Source organism: Natrix helvetica (assembly GCF_964273705.1).
Source record: "Natrix helvetica genome assembly, chromosome: 2".
Taxonomy (NCBI): Eukaryota; Metazoa; Chordata; class Lepidosauria; order Squamata; family Natricidae; genus Natrix; species Natrix helvetica.
In genome coordinates this window covers 138786335-138803614 of record NC_138552.1, presented here as the reverse complement: position 1 = coordinate 138803614, position 17280 = coordinate 138786335, and the positions used below count along the sequence as shown (strand labels likewise).

The 17280-nt window shown below is 40.5% G+C and overlaps 1 protein-coding gene across 2 annotated transcripts in view; it reads left to right on the top strand.

Annotated features, from left to right (window-relative positions):
• Positions 1-17280, top strand: part of SIL1 (SIL1 nucleotide exchange factor) — a 44320-nt gene that overhangs the window by 6825 nt on the left and 20215 nt on the right. For both annotated transcript variants that reach the window (XM_081941741.1, XM_081941742.1), the window contains 4 exons: positions 326-446; positions 4122-4230; positions 5786-5977; positions 7644-7765. In XM_081941741.1, coding sequence (XP_081797867.1) covers positions 326-446; positions 4122-4230; positions 5786-5977; positions 7644-7765 — 544 coding nt within the window. The remainder of the gene's footprint in view (positions 1-325; positions 447-4121; positions 4231-5785; positions 5978-7643; positions 7766-17280) is intronic.

The following is a 17280-nucleotide window of genomic DNA, read 5'->3' as shown; positions in this document are numbered from 1 at the left end:
AGATGAGTACCTCCCCCCCCTAGGGTCAGGAACGACTAGCACATATATGCAAATATTTATGCAACCAGACTTATGATTCTCCAAGTGTTGCTGAATTACAGATCCCAGAATTTGCATTGAAGAGGTCCATAGTGAGAAATGCTGGAAATTATTCAGCCTCTGAGGGCATAGAAGGGGTCTCCAGCCTAGATGACCATATACTAAACTAATGTGACAGAACTTTAATACTCTTTAATTTTTAATTGGTTCCCTTTTTGAATATGGTTTTGAATATTTATGGAACAGAAAGAGACAAAATTGAAATCTCTTAACTTCTTATTTTTAGGTCAAGCTATTCCTGCAGGATTACATGTACAATTAAATCTTCAGACTGGAGAAAAATTAGCCAAGCTTCCAGATGACTACAAAGAAAAAAGTGACACAAAAGACTCTCCAAAAAGTAAAAGGTATACAGATTTAAAAAACATTTTTAAAAAACTGGAAGTGGGTCAGCTTCTATTAGTTATCATTGTTTCTTTGAAAGGGAATGCTATCAGGAAGGTGTCTCTTTCCAGAACAAGGTCTTTCATAGATACTGTTTGAAATTTTGATCTATTAGAGTACATCACTCACCCTGTAAAATAAATTCCTGATATACCGGAATGATATAATCACAATGCAAGTAGAAAGAAAATTCCCTTATCCTCTCGACACCCTTACCCTAATCCCCTTACCCTAATACCTCGGCTCCTTGCTTCCTTTGAAGCGTCTTCTATTCGTGGACTTTTTTTTTTTTAAACCTGCGATCCTGCGCGGTTAGAACGAAAAGCAAAAGTAAAGCGTTACGCTGACTCGTTATATATCTGTCACCGTGAAAGACCGAAATTGGTATGTGTCGACATTCACCAATTTCGGTCTTTTACGGTGACATATATATATATATGTGCTGCCGTCTTTCTATAAATCTTGGGGGGGGGGGTGTGTGGAGTGTTGGCATTGTTTCAGTAAGTGGATTGATTGGCTGTGTGCCTGTATCATGATTGGTAGATTGGTGCTGATTGGTGCTGGCTGTGTGTCCGTTGTTGTTTTGTGTTGCAACGGCTTGGGTGGTGGATGGGGCTCATTTGTTGACTACCACCCAGGCCGTTGCAACACAAAACAACAACAGACACACAACCAGCACCAATCAGCACCAATCTATCAATCATGATACAGCCACAAAGCCAATCAATCCACTTACTGAAACAATGCCAGGACTCCGCCCCACCCCCCACGATTTATAGAAAGATGGCCGCTCCGATCACACTTTAAGCCCAAAACCCAGCCTGAGGATGGTGAGTGGGATCTCGCCGAAACGTTGCCAAGACAATCTCAATCTTACACGGGAAAAGACCCGAATACAACAAGACCAGCATACCTACATACCTATACCTGCACATTAGCCATGTACAAGATTTTATTTCTTTTTATGATCCTTTAATCCCTTTTTATTGGGGTGAAGTCAGGGAGACTGAATGGAGCTGAGCGTTTGCTGGCTGGATGCCTCTCCTGAAGCCTACATGGAGTTCGTAGCAGATGTTTTTCTCTTTGCGCCCTGATAGAGAAACATCTAGGATTGAACTCTCAACCTTCCGAGTGGAAGGCAAGAATCGGAGGCCTCTAGCCACTGCGCAGCTCAGCCACATACAAGAGAATAAATAAACACAAATCATACATTGTAGCTCAAATAGTAGCAAGAGAGTGGCCCAACATTTCAGCCTCCCAGGACATTCCACCACTGACCTCAAGGTAGCAGTAGTGAAACAGAGGACGGTCATCAGCACTGTGCAAGGAGAGACAACTAAATTACAATGCATTTAAAAAATGCAATCCATTAGAGAAGATTTGAATAGGGACAATGGGTTCTTAGACCATTATTTCTGCTAATTGATGTGGCTTTCATTTATGCTATTGTGTAAACCCATTAGCTTGTTTTTCTCCACCCACCTTTCTCTTGCTTCCACTTTCTGTATTTAAAGTCCCCTAAGTCTAATAGTGAAGCTGCTTTATTCATTTTTGTGTCATGAGCTGCTACTCATGGAAGCTTATTCCCTAATGAAGTTGATTGATCTTAAAAGTGCTTACCATGTATTATAAAAGTACAATAAATGGCTGGGGTATAGCCTTTCAGGATTAGAATCAATATTGTTCTTAACCTTGGGGGCTTCAAAAATTAACCAGAGGGTACATAATGTATCAGGGAATAACTTTTTGTAAGCCATTTTGATTGTTTAACCAAGCTGGAAGATGGAATTTAAATAAATAATAACTAGAAAATGATCTATCTAACAATTCTATCAACATACCAGTACTGATTATGCTTAATTACTAGTTCCTTTGGAATAAAGATTGCATTTTAATGGAAAAGAAACATTTATGCTAATTAGTATGTTTAAATGTAAGGACCAAAAGATTAAGAATTTGATGCAAGATGATTCAAATACATTATTTGAACTACAAAAAATTAGATTATCTTGCAAGGGGCATTTTTTTTTTTACAAAATACAGGCAGTCCTTGATTTATGACCACAATTGAGCCCCAAATTTCTATTGTTAAGTGAGACATTTGGTAAGTGAGTTTTACCTCATTTTATAAACTTTCTTGCCACAGTTGTTAATTTAATCACTGTAGTTGATAAATTAGTAACCCGGTTTTTAAGTAAACCTGGCTTCTCCATTGACTTTGCTTGTCAGAAGTTCACAAACATAACCCCAGGTCACTGCAACCATCATCAATGTGAGTCTGTTGCCAAAGGTCATAATTTTGATCACATGACCACGGGTAGGGGTGGGTTCTGGCCAGCTTTACTGCCGGTTAGCTTGTGTGCATGTTTTGCGTGCATACGCAGCTCAAAGACAAGATGGCAAAGGTGACGATGGCAACCAGGGAACTAGTTCAGCAGTGTGTGGCAGGCCTGGGTTGCTGCTGGTTCCAGCGACCCAGGGCGCAATACCACTACTGGTTTGGCTGAACCAGTAGGAACCCACCTCTGACCACCGGGATGCTGCAATGATGCAACTTTGAAAAATGGTCATAAGTCACTTTTCCCCCATGCCATTGTAACTTCAAACGGTCACTAAATGAACTGTTGTAAGTTGAAGACTACCTGTATATGGAAAAGTTTATGATGAGATGTTGGGAACCCTGCCTGTTGTAATAAGGGTCTTAACAACATTATAGTGTTGAATTTCGATGTCTTCAGCTGGGAAGCCTAACTGTGACCTAGGGGGTTGGTGAAACCAGAGACCTTTGCAATTTTGGAAGCAAAGTCAGAAAAATAATACACCTACTTTTCTATCATGGGTCCCCTTTCAGTGGATAAAATATGAAGAAAAGCATTTTTTAAAAAAATTTCTCAGTGCTTATAGTCTGATGAATTTCTATTTTCTGCTCTCTGACCTCCCTTCAGAACATTGGTTTTCTTATTGTTTCCAATAGACAGGTTTTTAATTTTGTTCTTTAAAGGAGGTACTATGGTTGTTTACCTTATACAATATAATCCCTGATAGACAACAACCATCCAATCATTATGATTATGTGGAAAAATAAAAACCAGAGCGCCTCAAAATTAAAAAAAGAAAAATCACACTCTAATCCCGTACGTGTGTTTTCTCACTCTCTGTCTTCCTGTCCGCCTCTTGTCTCTTTTTCCTTTCATTTATTGATTTATTCATTGTATGTTTAAAGCGTTCTTTAGTTTGCAGAAAGTATATATTTCGAGTCCTCCGTTTGCCTTCTACAGAGATATGTACTCTGGACAGAGAAAATACAGCTCTTGAATTATCTGTGTTTTTCTTTTAGATGATTTTTAAAAATTAAAATGGACATTAACAATACATGGATATTAGCACATAGACAAACTTTCTGTCCATTCCTGCTGATGGCTTTGGAGCATAGCTTAAATGATTGTAGATTTTTCTTAAAAATGTACACATCTCTGGTATTAAAACAATATATGAGTAAACCTTGCTTTGGGCCATGTACTGTTTCCTCCATTTTTTGTTTGGCTTAGTTAAATAAATAGGGTCAGAATGGCTTTTTTGAAGGGGATATATCTGTTCCTTTGTTGACACATTGTTTATGGTTTATGTTTTTATGCTAGACTAGGCCAAATAAATATTGACCCAAATTCATTCACAACGCAAGAACTCAAAAGGGCCTTGGCTAAAATGAAAGAAACCACAAAGGCGGACGATACACCAGAAGAAAAGGTATGATATAAATCCAGGAAAACAGCAATGGGAAGGCTGCCGAGCCCTTAATGCACATATTCTTAAATTCGATGGGGAAAATGTTGATAAAGGAAGTGAAATCCATGACACAAATGTGAACCAAGAAAATGGATGTGGTCTGGTCCGGCTGAATCCTGATAATCTCTACTTCCTTATCATGTCTGTTTTCTTCCCTGAAAGAGCAAGAGAAACAACCCTCCATTTTCAATGCCGGGATGCACATTCTTTTTTTCAGACTGAGGCCTACACTTGAGTTTTTGAATGACATCCAGGCAACATCTATTAAACAAGATGGTGGCACACCAATCTTTTAAACAAACAATCAAGCAAACCAAACTCCCTGTGATTTAATTTGTAATGTAATTTTAATTAGAACCTGGTGAAAATAAAATGTGGTCAGTAGGCACACAGTTCATGATGTATCATTGTATTCACGCTGCAAATGACAATTGGGAGATGACTTTTAGAGCAGAGTCCCCAACGTTTCCGACTTTGCGGACTGGCAGGGGGGAGGATGGTTCAGCCAAGCAGCCGGCAAGCGTGGGCGCAGCTTCATTTGCACAAGCAGCATGCACGTGTGGCTGCTGCTCACGCAAGTAGAGTCTAAACGCACACGCTCCCCTCCTACTCGCGCAAGTGAGGATGCACACATGGGCGCCCGCCGGCTGTTTCCATGGCCCAGTTGCAATTCCCTCACGGCCCACTAGTGGGCGGCAGTCCACAGGTTGGGGACCTCTGTTTTAGAGGGAGTCTGGGAAATGTGCCTCTGCTCTAATGAACTAATCTGTCTTTGGCTTCTAAATGCCTTTCTTCTTTTATTTTCTAATGCTTTTGTGAGGATCCATGCATGAGAGCAGGTAAGGAAGCTAATTTAATATTCATCAAAATGTGCATCCATCTATTTTTTTACTTGCAGGATTCAGATGGAAATGATTTTGATTTTTTTTTTAAATTACAAACTCAGGCAGTTCCCAGACAATTGCAGCAGATGTTCCAGTTTTTTTTTATAAAGACATTTGAGCATCAGCTCATTGCTTACCCAGCAAAAAGCACCTGAGAGTGTAGTAGATGAGCAGCTGAAAGACCACATTGTGGCTTAAATTGTGTTCTAACATTGCGGAGTCTTTTTCATGTGTTTTTCACTTGGTTCAGTCTCTTCCTCATTCCAGCATGCAGATGTTTCAAACTAGAGGCCTGATTCTTTGCTTTCTGAATGCATTGGTTCACTTCACGTATCAGTTGACATTGAGCAGGTGATTACTACCGGTAGAAAGCAAAACAAACAGAAATAACAGGCATTAAGTAGAAACGGATTCATTAAAATCCAGAGGGTTGTTTTCTTTCTCTTTCCCCATCTCTATCCCAGTTTCTAGAAAGAAGCAGCCCTAGAATGAGAATAGGAATCTTACAAAAACAGTAGATTGGAATTATTAAGGGATATTTATTTATTTATTTATTCCTGAGAAACAACCATGAATGTCTACATGTTTACTTTTGGCTTATGGTCTTTTGGTTTGCTGCCCCCATTTTCTAGGCTCACCGGGAAGACATCCGACGTAGATTCCGTTCCATCGAAAAGCTAAAGGAAGAATTCAGAGAGCTCAATCTGCAGCTGGAAACCGACCTTGAAATTATGCTTAAACTAATCAACAAATTCAACAATTCAGCTTCAACGCTTGAGGAGAAAATCACAGCACTTTCCGATCTTGAGTACTATGTTCATCAGGTAGGAGGGAAAAAATGAAAAAAAAAAAAACAACCTCTAGCATTGTTGGTGGCATTCCTGGAACTGACATTTACATGGCCAAATGTTTTTGTAGAATAGCACTTTAGCAATAGCAGTAGCACGTAGACTTATATACCGCTCCACAATGCTTTACAGCATTTTCTGGGCTGTTTACAAATGTCACCGTATTGCCCCCAATAATCTGGGTCCTCATTTTACCGACTCGGAAGGTCAACCTTGAGCCAGTGAGGATCAAACTTCTGGCAGTGAGCAGAGTTTGTTTGCAGTGCTGCATTCTAACCACTACCATTGCAGCTGTAGAAACAGGCATTAATGAATTCGCCCTTCCTGAATAAAGAACCTGAGCTCATTTGTTCAAATTTTGAATCGTGCATGACTTGAATTTGAGTACTACAGCATTCTTCTTTTACAAAGGCTTTCCCTGATTCACCAAGGCTACCATTAACTCTTTCTCTTAATCAAATATCATGTCAGCTTAGTCATTTTACGATCAATGTTCTAAATTCTCATTTCACATCATTTGTACTGGCTGACGAGTTTCTAATCTGCTTATTGCTGCCTCCCAAGTGTTTTTTTTAACTCCCTAACCTTATTAATTAAGTCTTTCTTAGAATACCATTTAACTCACTAAATTCCCTGGGATGTATTCTGAAGAAATGCGAACTTTAGCTTTCTTCCTTCTAGTAAGTACATTGTTTGTACAGGAAGTTTGCAAGCTAATCACAGTAAATGAATTTTCAATTAATTCCTCCAGGGCTGATTATAACTAAATAACAGTAGGGTTGCATCCAGAGATCCCGTGGGTGGGATTCTACTCAAGGAATATTCTCTCTGTTAAAAAATGCTGGCAGATTGTGTGACCTTTCATAACATTGGAAATGATTCTAGGCTGCATAAATAGAGGGATAGAATCAAGATCACGTGAAGTGTTAATACCACTTTATAATGCCTTGGTAAGGCCACACTTGGAATACTGCATTCAGTTCTGGTCGCCACGATGTAGAAAAGATGTGGAGACTCTAGAAAGAGTGCAGAGAGGAGCAACAAAGATGATTAGGGGACTGGAGACTAAAACATATGAAGAACGGTTGCAGAAACTGGGTATGTCTAGTTTAAAGAAAAGAGGGACTAGGGGAGACATGATAGCAGGGGTTGCCACAAAGAAGAGGGAGTCAAACTATTCTCCAAGGCACCTGAGAGTAGAACAAGAAGCAATGGGTGGAAACTAATCCAAAGAGAGAAGCAACTTAGAACTGAGGAGAAATTTCCTGACAGTTAGAACAATTAATCAGTGGAACAGCTTGCCTCCAGAAGTTGTGAATGCCCCAACACTGGAAGTCTTTAAGAAGATGTTGGATAGCTATTTGTCTGAAACGGTATAGGGTTTCCTGCCTAGGCAGGGGATTGGACTAGAAGACCTCCAAGGTCCCTTCCGACTCTACTATTGTATTGTATTGTATTGTAAGATTGCAAATAGGCTGGGCTCAAAGTTGCCATGGCGCTATTTGAGCTGAGGCAAGAGGTTTTGCATTTGATTTTAAAGCCGCCTCATCATTTAATTTCTAGAATGTGTGGATTGATTTATCTCTGTATATGTATATTTTAATGCAGTCCTTACCTGAATGTCGAACTGTATCTTACATAGGTGGATAATGCGAAAGATTTGATTTCCCTTGGGGGTCTGCAGCTTTTGATTAATGGGCTAAACAGCAGTGAACCACTGATGAAGGAATATGCCTCTTTTGTATTGGGAGCTGCATTGTCCAGGTGAGCACCTCGATATATACCTGTTGCTTTAAGAATCTGGGTAAAAAAAAAGGAGTAACCCAAAGAAGTTATCAATACAGGTGTTGTGTTTCCCCCCAAATAAAAGCAGGTCTTATATTATTTTTTGCTCCAAAAGATGCATTGCGGTTTATTTTCCAGTTAGGCCTTATTTGGGGGAAAATGTAGTACTAAATACATCTGTCTGGCTGATGATCTTAACTGGGGCTTATTTTTGGGATAGGGCTTATATTATGAGGATCCTGAAAAATGATGCTAGGGTTTATTTTCCGTTTGGGTCTTACTTTCGGGGAAACACAGTAGTTCTCGACTTACAACAGTCCATTCAGGTACCGTTCGAAGTTACAACAGCGCTGAAAAAAGTAACATGACCGTTTTTCGCACTTACAAATGTTGCAGCATCCCCATGATCACGTGATCAAAATTCAGAGGCTTGACAACTGACTCCTATTTATGACGGTTGCAGTGTCCCAGGGTCATGTGATCACCTTTTGCGACCTTCTGACAAGCAAAGTCAATGGGGAAGCCAGATTCACTTAACAACCGTGTCACTAACATCAACTGCAGTGATTCACTTAACACAGGGATGTCCAAACTTGGGAACTTTAAGACTTGTGGACTTCAACTCCCAGAATTCCCCAGCCAGCTGGGGAATTCTGGGAGTTGAAGTCCACAAGTCTTAAAGTTCCCAAGTTTGGACACCCCTGACTTAACAACTATGGGAAGAAAGATTGTAAAATGGGGCAAAAGTCACTTAGCAACCGTCTCCCTTAGCAACAGAAATGTTGGGCTCAATTGTGGCCGTAGGTCGAGGACTACCTGTACCACCAATACAATTTCGCAATTCCAGATCTTCGTGGCAATGCTCTATGTGGCTCCTGCTGTCATAACTGATCGATCCCAAAATGAGTACAGTAAAAATACCCTGCAGTTGCTAAGCATCTGTAGATGGCTGTTTTTAACCTCTTTCGGAATTTGGAAAACAATTACCCACCTGCCGAAATGTGGCTTTCACATAGCAGATTGCTGCCCCCTTGACACAGTCAGGTGAGATTACCAGAGTGCTGCTTCATACGCCAAAAAAAAACAAGAGCTGGAGCATACAAACTTTGGGGAATTAGCTGGTAATTAGATTTTAAAGTATCTTTAAACCAATTTTGTTGTATTTAAGTACAATGACAATAAAGATTATACTTATACTTTTCTGAAAGGATTCTAGTGTCAGAAACATAGTATATAAAGAGGAATAGATGCTCTGAGATTATAACCAAACCCATCAAAATCCAGAAGGCCCCAAATTCACCTTAGTGTTCATTATTTAAGCAAATGGGATGTGCAACTTTGCAATCCCTGCCCCCACCCCTCCTCGGATTTTCATCATTAGGTCCTAAGTATGTCAGTTATCAATCATAATCAGATAAATGGTTTAAGAAGTTTGCATTAGCCCAGGGGTGTCAAATACATTGGCCACCTAATGAGAAGGAAGGACTCACCGGAGAAGAGCTTAATGCTGGGAAAGATTGAGGGCAAAAGAAGAAGGGGACAACAAAGAATGAGGTAGCTGGATGGAGTCATTGAAGCAGTTGGCATGAGCTTAAATGGACTCCAGAGAATGGTAGAGGATAGGAAGGCCTGGAGGAACGTTGTCCATGGGGTCGGGTTGGGTTGGACACGACTTCGCAACTAACAACAGCAAGGGGTGTCAAACTCGCGTTGTCACAGCGTCATCACATGACGTATCGGGACTTCCCCCCCCCCTTCTCTAAACCAGGAGTGGCCAGCACATGACACATCCAGCCCACCGGCCGGGAGTTTGACAGCTCTTTCTTAGTCTATCATGGTTATCTTTTAGATCTCTTCTCAAAGCAAAAGTTTGAACCATTGCTTTCATCTTTAGGATGCCATTAAGATTTTAAAGTGGCATTAAATGGCATATTGAATACTGAAGCTTGTCCATGAACACTGTTACTTTTGGAAATTGCTTAACCCAGCTCCACCTTTTGTGGCATGGCTAAATGTTACTGTGTATAGATAGTATTGGGCATGCCATGTAAACATCAAAACCACCTTTATATACTTCATTGTTTGCTAATTTGTCTATGCCTTCCTATGAAGTCATATTTTAGAAGGCCAGCTTGTATTATGTTGCAGATTAGCTGAATTAAGTTTTTAAAAAGTCAGATGGAACACTTCCAATCCATTATGTTGTCAGATATATTCCAAAGTATTCATTTCAGAATTCATTCTGTGTTTTGACCTGGGACTTGATTAGTACACTGTGTTGGCAAACACCATCTTACCTGCTGGCATTTTAAGTGCCTTAAACAAAACAAAATCAATAGAGAAATTTAGAGCTGACAGTGCACAGAAACTTGCACTTTATTGATTTAATGGGCTATATAGAAATTGCCTAAATGCATGTCAGTTGTAAGATATAAACTGCAGAATCCCAAAACAGAAGAATTGAATGCCATGTATAGCAGTGTTTGGAAAAAAAACTGGATTCACACCAAATAACAGATTTCATAATGTGTGAGCCAATAACTATTGTCTATGTCAGATAATAGCTATTATCTTGTGCTCATTCAGCTATCTTTCAAATGTTTTCATGTCGGCATAGGTTAAAAGGTAACACAATCTGAAATGTACCTATTCAAATCAAATATATTAAAACCTTTTATAATTCGGCATATTTCTGTAAAGGATATGCAAAAGCTGTATGCTTATTGTTAGAAGCAAGAAGGTCTCCCTGCATGCATTTGCAAAATAAGAATATAGCTGTGCTGGAGTCTTCTGTTCCTTTAAGAACAAAAATATAATATTAATTTCAGGTGATTGTAGTCCATCCAGAATGAAGAGAATGTTCTGTTTTTCTACAAAAAGAAGAACCATCTTCTGCCTTTCATGGTTCGACATATGTTTCCTGAATCCTCAAATCAATAGATAGTGAAAGTCAGGAATGAATTTCCATAAGGCTTCTTTAATCATTGCAGACATACATTCTGTTTCTGATTCGGGGTCATATTGTTGAAAAAAGTCTTCTCGGGATCCACTCCCACAGAAACAGTTAATTAGATGCTATACTTGGCCAGTTCCCATGGTTGGTTTCATGGCTATATGGGGGTGTTATGGCCTTGGAAATTCATTCAGTGGAAACTTTGGGAATCAGTTCTCATTGGTCCAAGTTACTGACACTACAGGTAGTCCTTGACTTGCAACAGTTCATTTAGTGACCGAAGTTACAACGGCACTGGAAAAAGTGACTTATGACCGTTTTTCACACTTACTTGCAGCATCCCCATAGTCACGTGATTTATATTCAGATGCTTGACAACTGGTTCATATTTCTGACAATTGCATGTCCTGGGGGGTCATGTGATCACCTTTTGCGACTTTCTGACAGGCCAAGTCAACGGGGAAGCCAGATTCACTTAATAGCCATGTTACTAACTTAACAACTGCAGTGATTCGCGTAACGAATGTGACAAGAAAAGTCATAAAATGAGGCAAAACTCCCTTAACAAATTTTTCACTTAGCAACGTACATTTTATGCTCAATTGTGGTCGTAAGTCGATGACTCCTGTATTTCTCCATGTCATCATCAAGAGGACTTTTTCCAAGCTTTGTTCTGTCAGATGTCTAAACCATCGTTATAATCCATGGATTACAGAATCCACTTTCACGGGTAAATGATGGAAACCAAAATGCCTGGCTTTAAAGTTTTCATTATGCACATCTGTACAGGATAAGGCTATCAGTGGATGTCAGAAATGACAATATCTGGGGAACGTGTGTGAAAACTGTTTCCCCCCCCCCCCCGTTGCTTCTTTTCATTCCTCTCTTACAAGACCTTCGATAGATAATTAGTGACCATACATGCTTTATTATAAAGTAGGGGTCCCCAACCTGTGGATCCCTAATGGGCCATGAAGGGTTTGCAAACGGGGTCATAGAAATGGCTGGTGAGTGCAGGCAAACACACATCCTCACTTGAGCAAGTTTCATTTAAGTGAGTGAGTGGGTGCGCATGCCAGCTGCTCATGCAGAATCATCCCCTCTCCCCCCCAGCCTTTCCGCAAAGCCAGAAATATTGGGGGGAAACTGTTATAAAGGACAACCCTTTATTTCAGAAAGCTGTCCTTTAGATTTATTTTTTCAAAAACTTAACTTTTGTCCTTTATTTTGCTCATTTCACTTTTACTGTACAAACAGTGCTACTTAATTGTACTGTCTTTTACTTTCCTGTGAAAAATACTGTGTTTCCCCGAAAATAAGACAGGGTCTTATTTTCTTTTGCCCCACAAAATAAATGCTTGGCCTTATTTTGGGGTAGGTCTTGTTATTTTTGAGATGTAGGAGGCCTCTTAACCTTGGCCCACAGCCTGTGGATCAGCTGATGCAGAGAGGGCCGGACGTTCTGTCTCTGTTTCTGGCACACTCTTGCCAGCCCTGAGCCTGCCACTCTTTCTGCAGCCGCCACTAAGAGAAGGGATGTGTTAGCTAGCTTTTGTGTGAGCAGCATCCACGAGGCCGTTCCATGTGAATGGCAGGGGTGTGTGGGGCATGTTCCCCCCCTTCCCTCAGGAAATACTGGAGACCAGCTGTGCATGTATTTCAGGGGAGGGCTTATTTTCCGGGGAGGGCTTATTTTAGCACATGCGCTCAAAAGCCTGATTGGGCTTATTATCCAGGGAGGTCTTATTTTTGAGGAAATAGGTTATGGAAATGGAATTGTCTTTCTAAAATAAATTTACATACAGTGTTGGGTTTTTGGATATTTTTGTTAGAATTTTCATTTCTGTTCCATTCTTCTTGGTTTTCTCTTGAATGTCCCTTTGTAAAGCACAGTTATGATCTTAAAGAATTATTTTTATCCTTATGTACTCCTTTCATGTTTGGCCTTGATTTTTTTTAAAAAGAAAGTATGGGCACGGTACCTAATTAATTATCTGAAAAAGGGGATTCCCAGAGACACTTTATCTTCATGTATATAAATTCACGCTTTTAGGCAATATTTACTCTTCTGTGCATATTTACCAACTTTCCATGGCACACTTTAATTTGGCATAGATCAGGGCCTGACAAGAGCCAGCAAAAAAAACTAACGGAGGCTGCCAGCCGCCTCGCCAATATTCATTAAAAGCTGCCACTTCGATAGCAGCTGCGAGAACCGAACTGGCATCCACAGCCTCCTCTTCCAATCAACACTGGAGTGTAATCACCATGACAACTGTTCCTGGGGGCGGGCCCTTCTCAGAGAAGAGAATCACGCCTGGCAGGGAACAATAGGAGCTGCCTTGCAAAGAAGTTGCATCACCCCCCCCCCACCGGGCTGGGAGGGGGAAGTGAGACAAGGTAGCCATGCTGAATTAAACTGATCGCTCCAGAAAGGTCAAGGGGTTGATCAAAAGCAGTAATTGCCATCTCTCTGTTAAAACAGGTCATGAATTGAATGGCACCAGTGATATTTTCTTTGTATATCACTCTTGCAAAAGAAGAGTTCGCCTTTTGTGAGTTGGTGGTGGTGAGGAAACCGAAGGCTTTTGAAGGCAGTCAGGTTCAAGGAAAAGGGCATAACAATAGAAGAAGAGCTGTGCAAGGTAGATTCAAGGACCAAATGAACACAGCAAAACAGTTCATCGTAGGATGAAAGGAAGCTAGAAGGGGAGCAGTTTTCAATTCCATGTTCCCCAGCCATTATATTGAGGAACATAATGTCTTGGGTACCAGGTAGTCTTTTCTGACTGCTTTTGGTAAGCCTTATGCACGCTGCATAGATGCGTGTAATCAAACCTTTAAAGCCAGCCACCTTAAGCGGATTCTGTAATCGACTCTGTGCTCTGTGAATAAGTTATGGCTTTTTTTGATTCTGAATCGTACACAGTTCAGCTCCATTGAGTGATTTGTGCTTTCTGTAGCATGAAAAAGGAAGGGGGGGGGGGAAATCTCTAGACCATGTATAATTTGATATAGCTCTCTTATCCCTCCCGTTTTTTTCTATGGGAAAGAGCCCTATAGAGCAGGGGTGTCCAAACTTGGCAACTTTAAGACTTGTGGACTTCAACTCCCAGAATTCCCCAGCCAGCAGAGCTGGCTGGGGAATTCTGGGAGTTGAAGTCCACAAGTCTTAAAGTTGCCAAGTTTGGACACCCCTGCCATAGAGTGAAGCCTTTCTTTCTATTCTAACTGAAGTCAGCATGACTTGTCTGCCTCATCAAAGTTATGTCTAAAGGCACAAGATGCAGCAACCTTCATGAAGCTTAGCAACTCTGGGTCCTGCAAGCCTCCTGTGCTCACCTTCAATTTCTGTAAGGAAAAGCCAGGAAATAAACGTCATGGGTAGGTTGCGTTTGGGTTTTTTTTTGTTTTTTGGGGGGGTACTAGCTTAATGAGACTTTGACTCATTTATAATTTTTGAGGGGAATAGCTTCGGACTTGTTGCGCTCTTAACGTTTATGGAGGGAAGGTCTATTCTTGTTGACAATGAAAGTCTGAACCCTAAAATATGATCATAATGTCTTAAATACATCATCACGTTAATGGAACAGAAAAAGCCAGGGAGATGTGGAAAAATGAGTTTGGATTAAAATAAATAAATAAGTCAACAGATGCGAGTGGGCAAATGAATGCAATAACCTGTGAAACGAAGCTGAGGGAAGAGATTACCTTGTTTAGAGCCGTGCCTAGAATGCAGGAAAGGCATTTTATTCAAAAATGTTATTGTGATGCCTACAAAGGTTCAGCCAAAATGATCTTTCATGGTCACATTTATCATGTCACTGGTTTCTTTTCTTTTACTGTTTGTGATTATGCTGACCTTTTCTCAAATACCCATCCGTTGTTTATTATCTTGATATGTCTATGGTACTGCAATATTATCTCTGTGTGCTGGCTGGCACTGCTAGTTGTAGTAAATGGCTTTCCTCCCCCCACCCCCCACCCCCATTCTTATTGTCATTTTCCTCCAAATGAAAATGAAGAGTGTTACCTTTGAAGAGAAGCCAGCATAATTGTGGCATCTGGCGGCATGCTCAGAGTTGATCTTTATTTCATATGCACTTTAATATCTTGACTGGCATTGGAGGTTTATGTAAAGTTTTCAAAAATAGTGTCTCTTTAATTCTTAACAATATCATCCTCCAATCCATCAGTCCACCATGAAACTGTAGCTTTCTCTACAATGTTTCTATATCCTTGGTCCTTTCCCATTCAATCTGACCCCCCCCCCAAAAAAAAAATATATGCTGTATCTCCTCTAAAACGTTCCAAAGGTTTGTCTCACATGTGAAAACTCTGCTTCTTAACTTGGACATCTGCCTTCTTTACCTGTCCAGTTCTGTTTATACAATATTATTCCTCAAATCTGTGCGCAAAGCATCTCTTCATAGATACCTTTGGAATAGCAAATACCCTTTTGTAAGAAAGGGGAGATGCATGCAGTCAAAATAATTGTATACTATTTCCGTCAGTCTTTATTCCCATCATTTTCCTTTGCCATTTCCCATATTTACATTCAGATTGTAAACCACATGAAATACAAGTCTGCGCTGTGCCAGGTCCATAGAGAGTGCTATATAAATTATAGCAACATCCCACCAACATAACAAAGATATTTCTGTCTATAGCTGTCTACAGAATGCAGGTAATTCTTGTAACAGTTCTACCAGTCACGAGCAAGATCAAAGAGCTAAAATTGAGCTCAGAGGCAGAACTAAGATTTTGAAGTTCAGACTGACAAGCCAAACATGTTTTCAGCAGAGATACTGTAGTCATGTCTTCCAGTTTGCCAAGGATGTTGACATTGATCCTGCTAGTGAAGTCCATGGGCAGATTTAAAGTAAAAATCACTGATATGTCTGTCTCTACTGCCAAGATAGTCTAGGCTTGGTTGTTGATGGACATGGAAAGAACTCCTATTCCTGAACTGACTATGAAACGCAAAAGCATCTCTATCATAGAGACCTCTCATCCGTGCCCCACTAACCTTGAAGAATGATTGCAATTTTCATTCTTATTATTTTTCCCCATTTTAACCTAACACAGCAAAATCAGGATGTGGTATTACTAATCCCCCATTTACAGTTAAATTTAGGACGAGATTATTAAGGCACAGTTAATGCCAGTAGCTGCTCAGGGAATACGGTTTCAGGATAGCAGAATATGAGTTACATGTACATCAGTTTATGTGGAAAGAGCAAAAGAAGAAAAGGAAGAAATCTAACAATTCTCAAATTATACTGGCCATTTCTCCTGATAATGTCCAGAGGGATGTAATTTTTGATCTTGTGCCATTCTGACCTAGAAGATGAAACTAGACTCTTTGCATTACAATGCCTACATACCTAAAAGATCTAAAATCCTATTGAGGCATTATTACTTTTTTAAAAAATTAAAGGGACAAGCTAAACCTGCCAAGTTTTCTTTTCATTTATGCACATTAGACATGTTTGTAAAAATGTTAAATCTGTTTTTAGTAGATGTGTGCATACCCTTCCTGTAGAGATGTGCGTGGAATGGAAAATAGATTTTTAGAACCTGAAACACACATTGCCTTCTAGAAGTTCTGATGAACCATTCTGGATGAACCATAACTAGCAGAAAGAAAATTGTTGCCATGCCATGGTTATGTAGAGCTTTGCAGCTCAAATTCTATAACCCTATTGTTGACCAGCTTAGTCTTCCTCTTGATGTCTTGACGTCTTCCTTTTATAACGTTCATCTAAACATTTCCATACCTGATCATCTTCCTTAGTATTGGAACTATCTCGATCTGAAGATCATCTCCCACAATGCCCTTCTGGGTGACACTGAGTTAATCTCTTTCTTTTAGGCCAACTACCTTTATACGGTTATCACTGGAAGGATAAAATGAAGAGGGATCCTTATCAGTGGTGGGTTCCTACTGGTTCAGCTGAACCGGTAGTGCTTCGGTGGCCTGGGACTTTGAAACCGGCAGTGAACCAGGCCTGCCATGCCCCTGAACTGGTTCTCTGGGTGGCGCCATAGGTGGCGCCATCTTGTTTTTTGCTTTTGCGCATGCCTAGAACAATTTTTATTGCACTGCGCGTGCACGCACAGCAAGCTCACAAGCAAACCGGCAGGAGTGTCTGCCGGAACCCACTCCTGATCTTTATGTAAGTCATTTTGTGCTCCTGACCATAGGACACAAACTAGCCAAAGCCAAACCTCCAAAGAATTTTAGGGAATGTGTAAAACAAAGAGCATATGCCTCCCCCTCTCCCCCCCCCACCCCCGGTGCTTGGTAGCTCCCAAGAAGGCTTATCTCAGCAGCCCGAGGAAGCTGCTAAGGATGTGGGGCTTGCCGGGGAGGGGGGGGGAAGGGTCCCAATCCTGTCTTCCCAGAACCTTCTCTCTCGTGCCTCACCCTTATCTGTTTCATCATTGACTTTTTCTTCCCCAAAAGCAAAATAGTAAAGTAGAAGTAAAAAACTGGCAGGAAGAAAATAGCAATTTGAGGCCTATTCAGAACCAAACT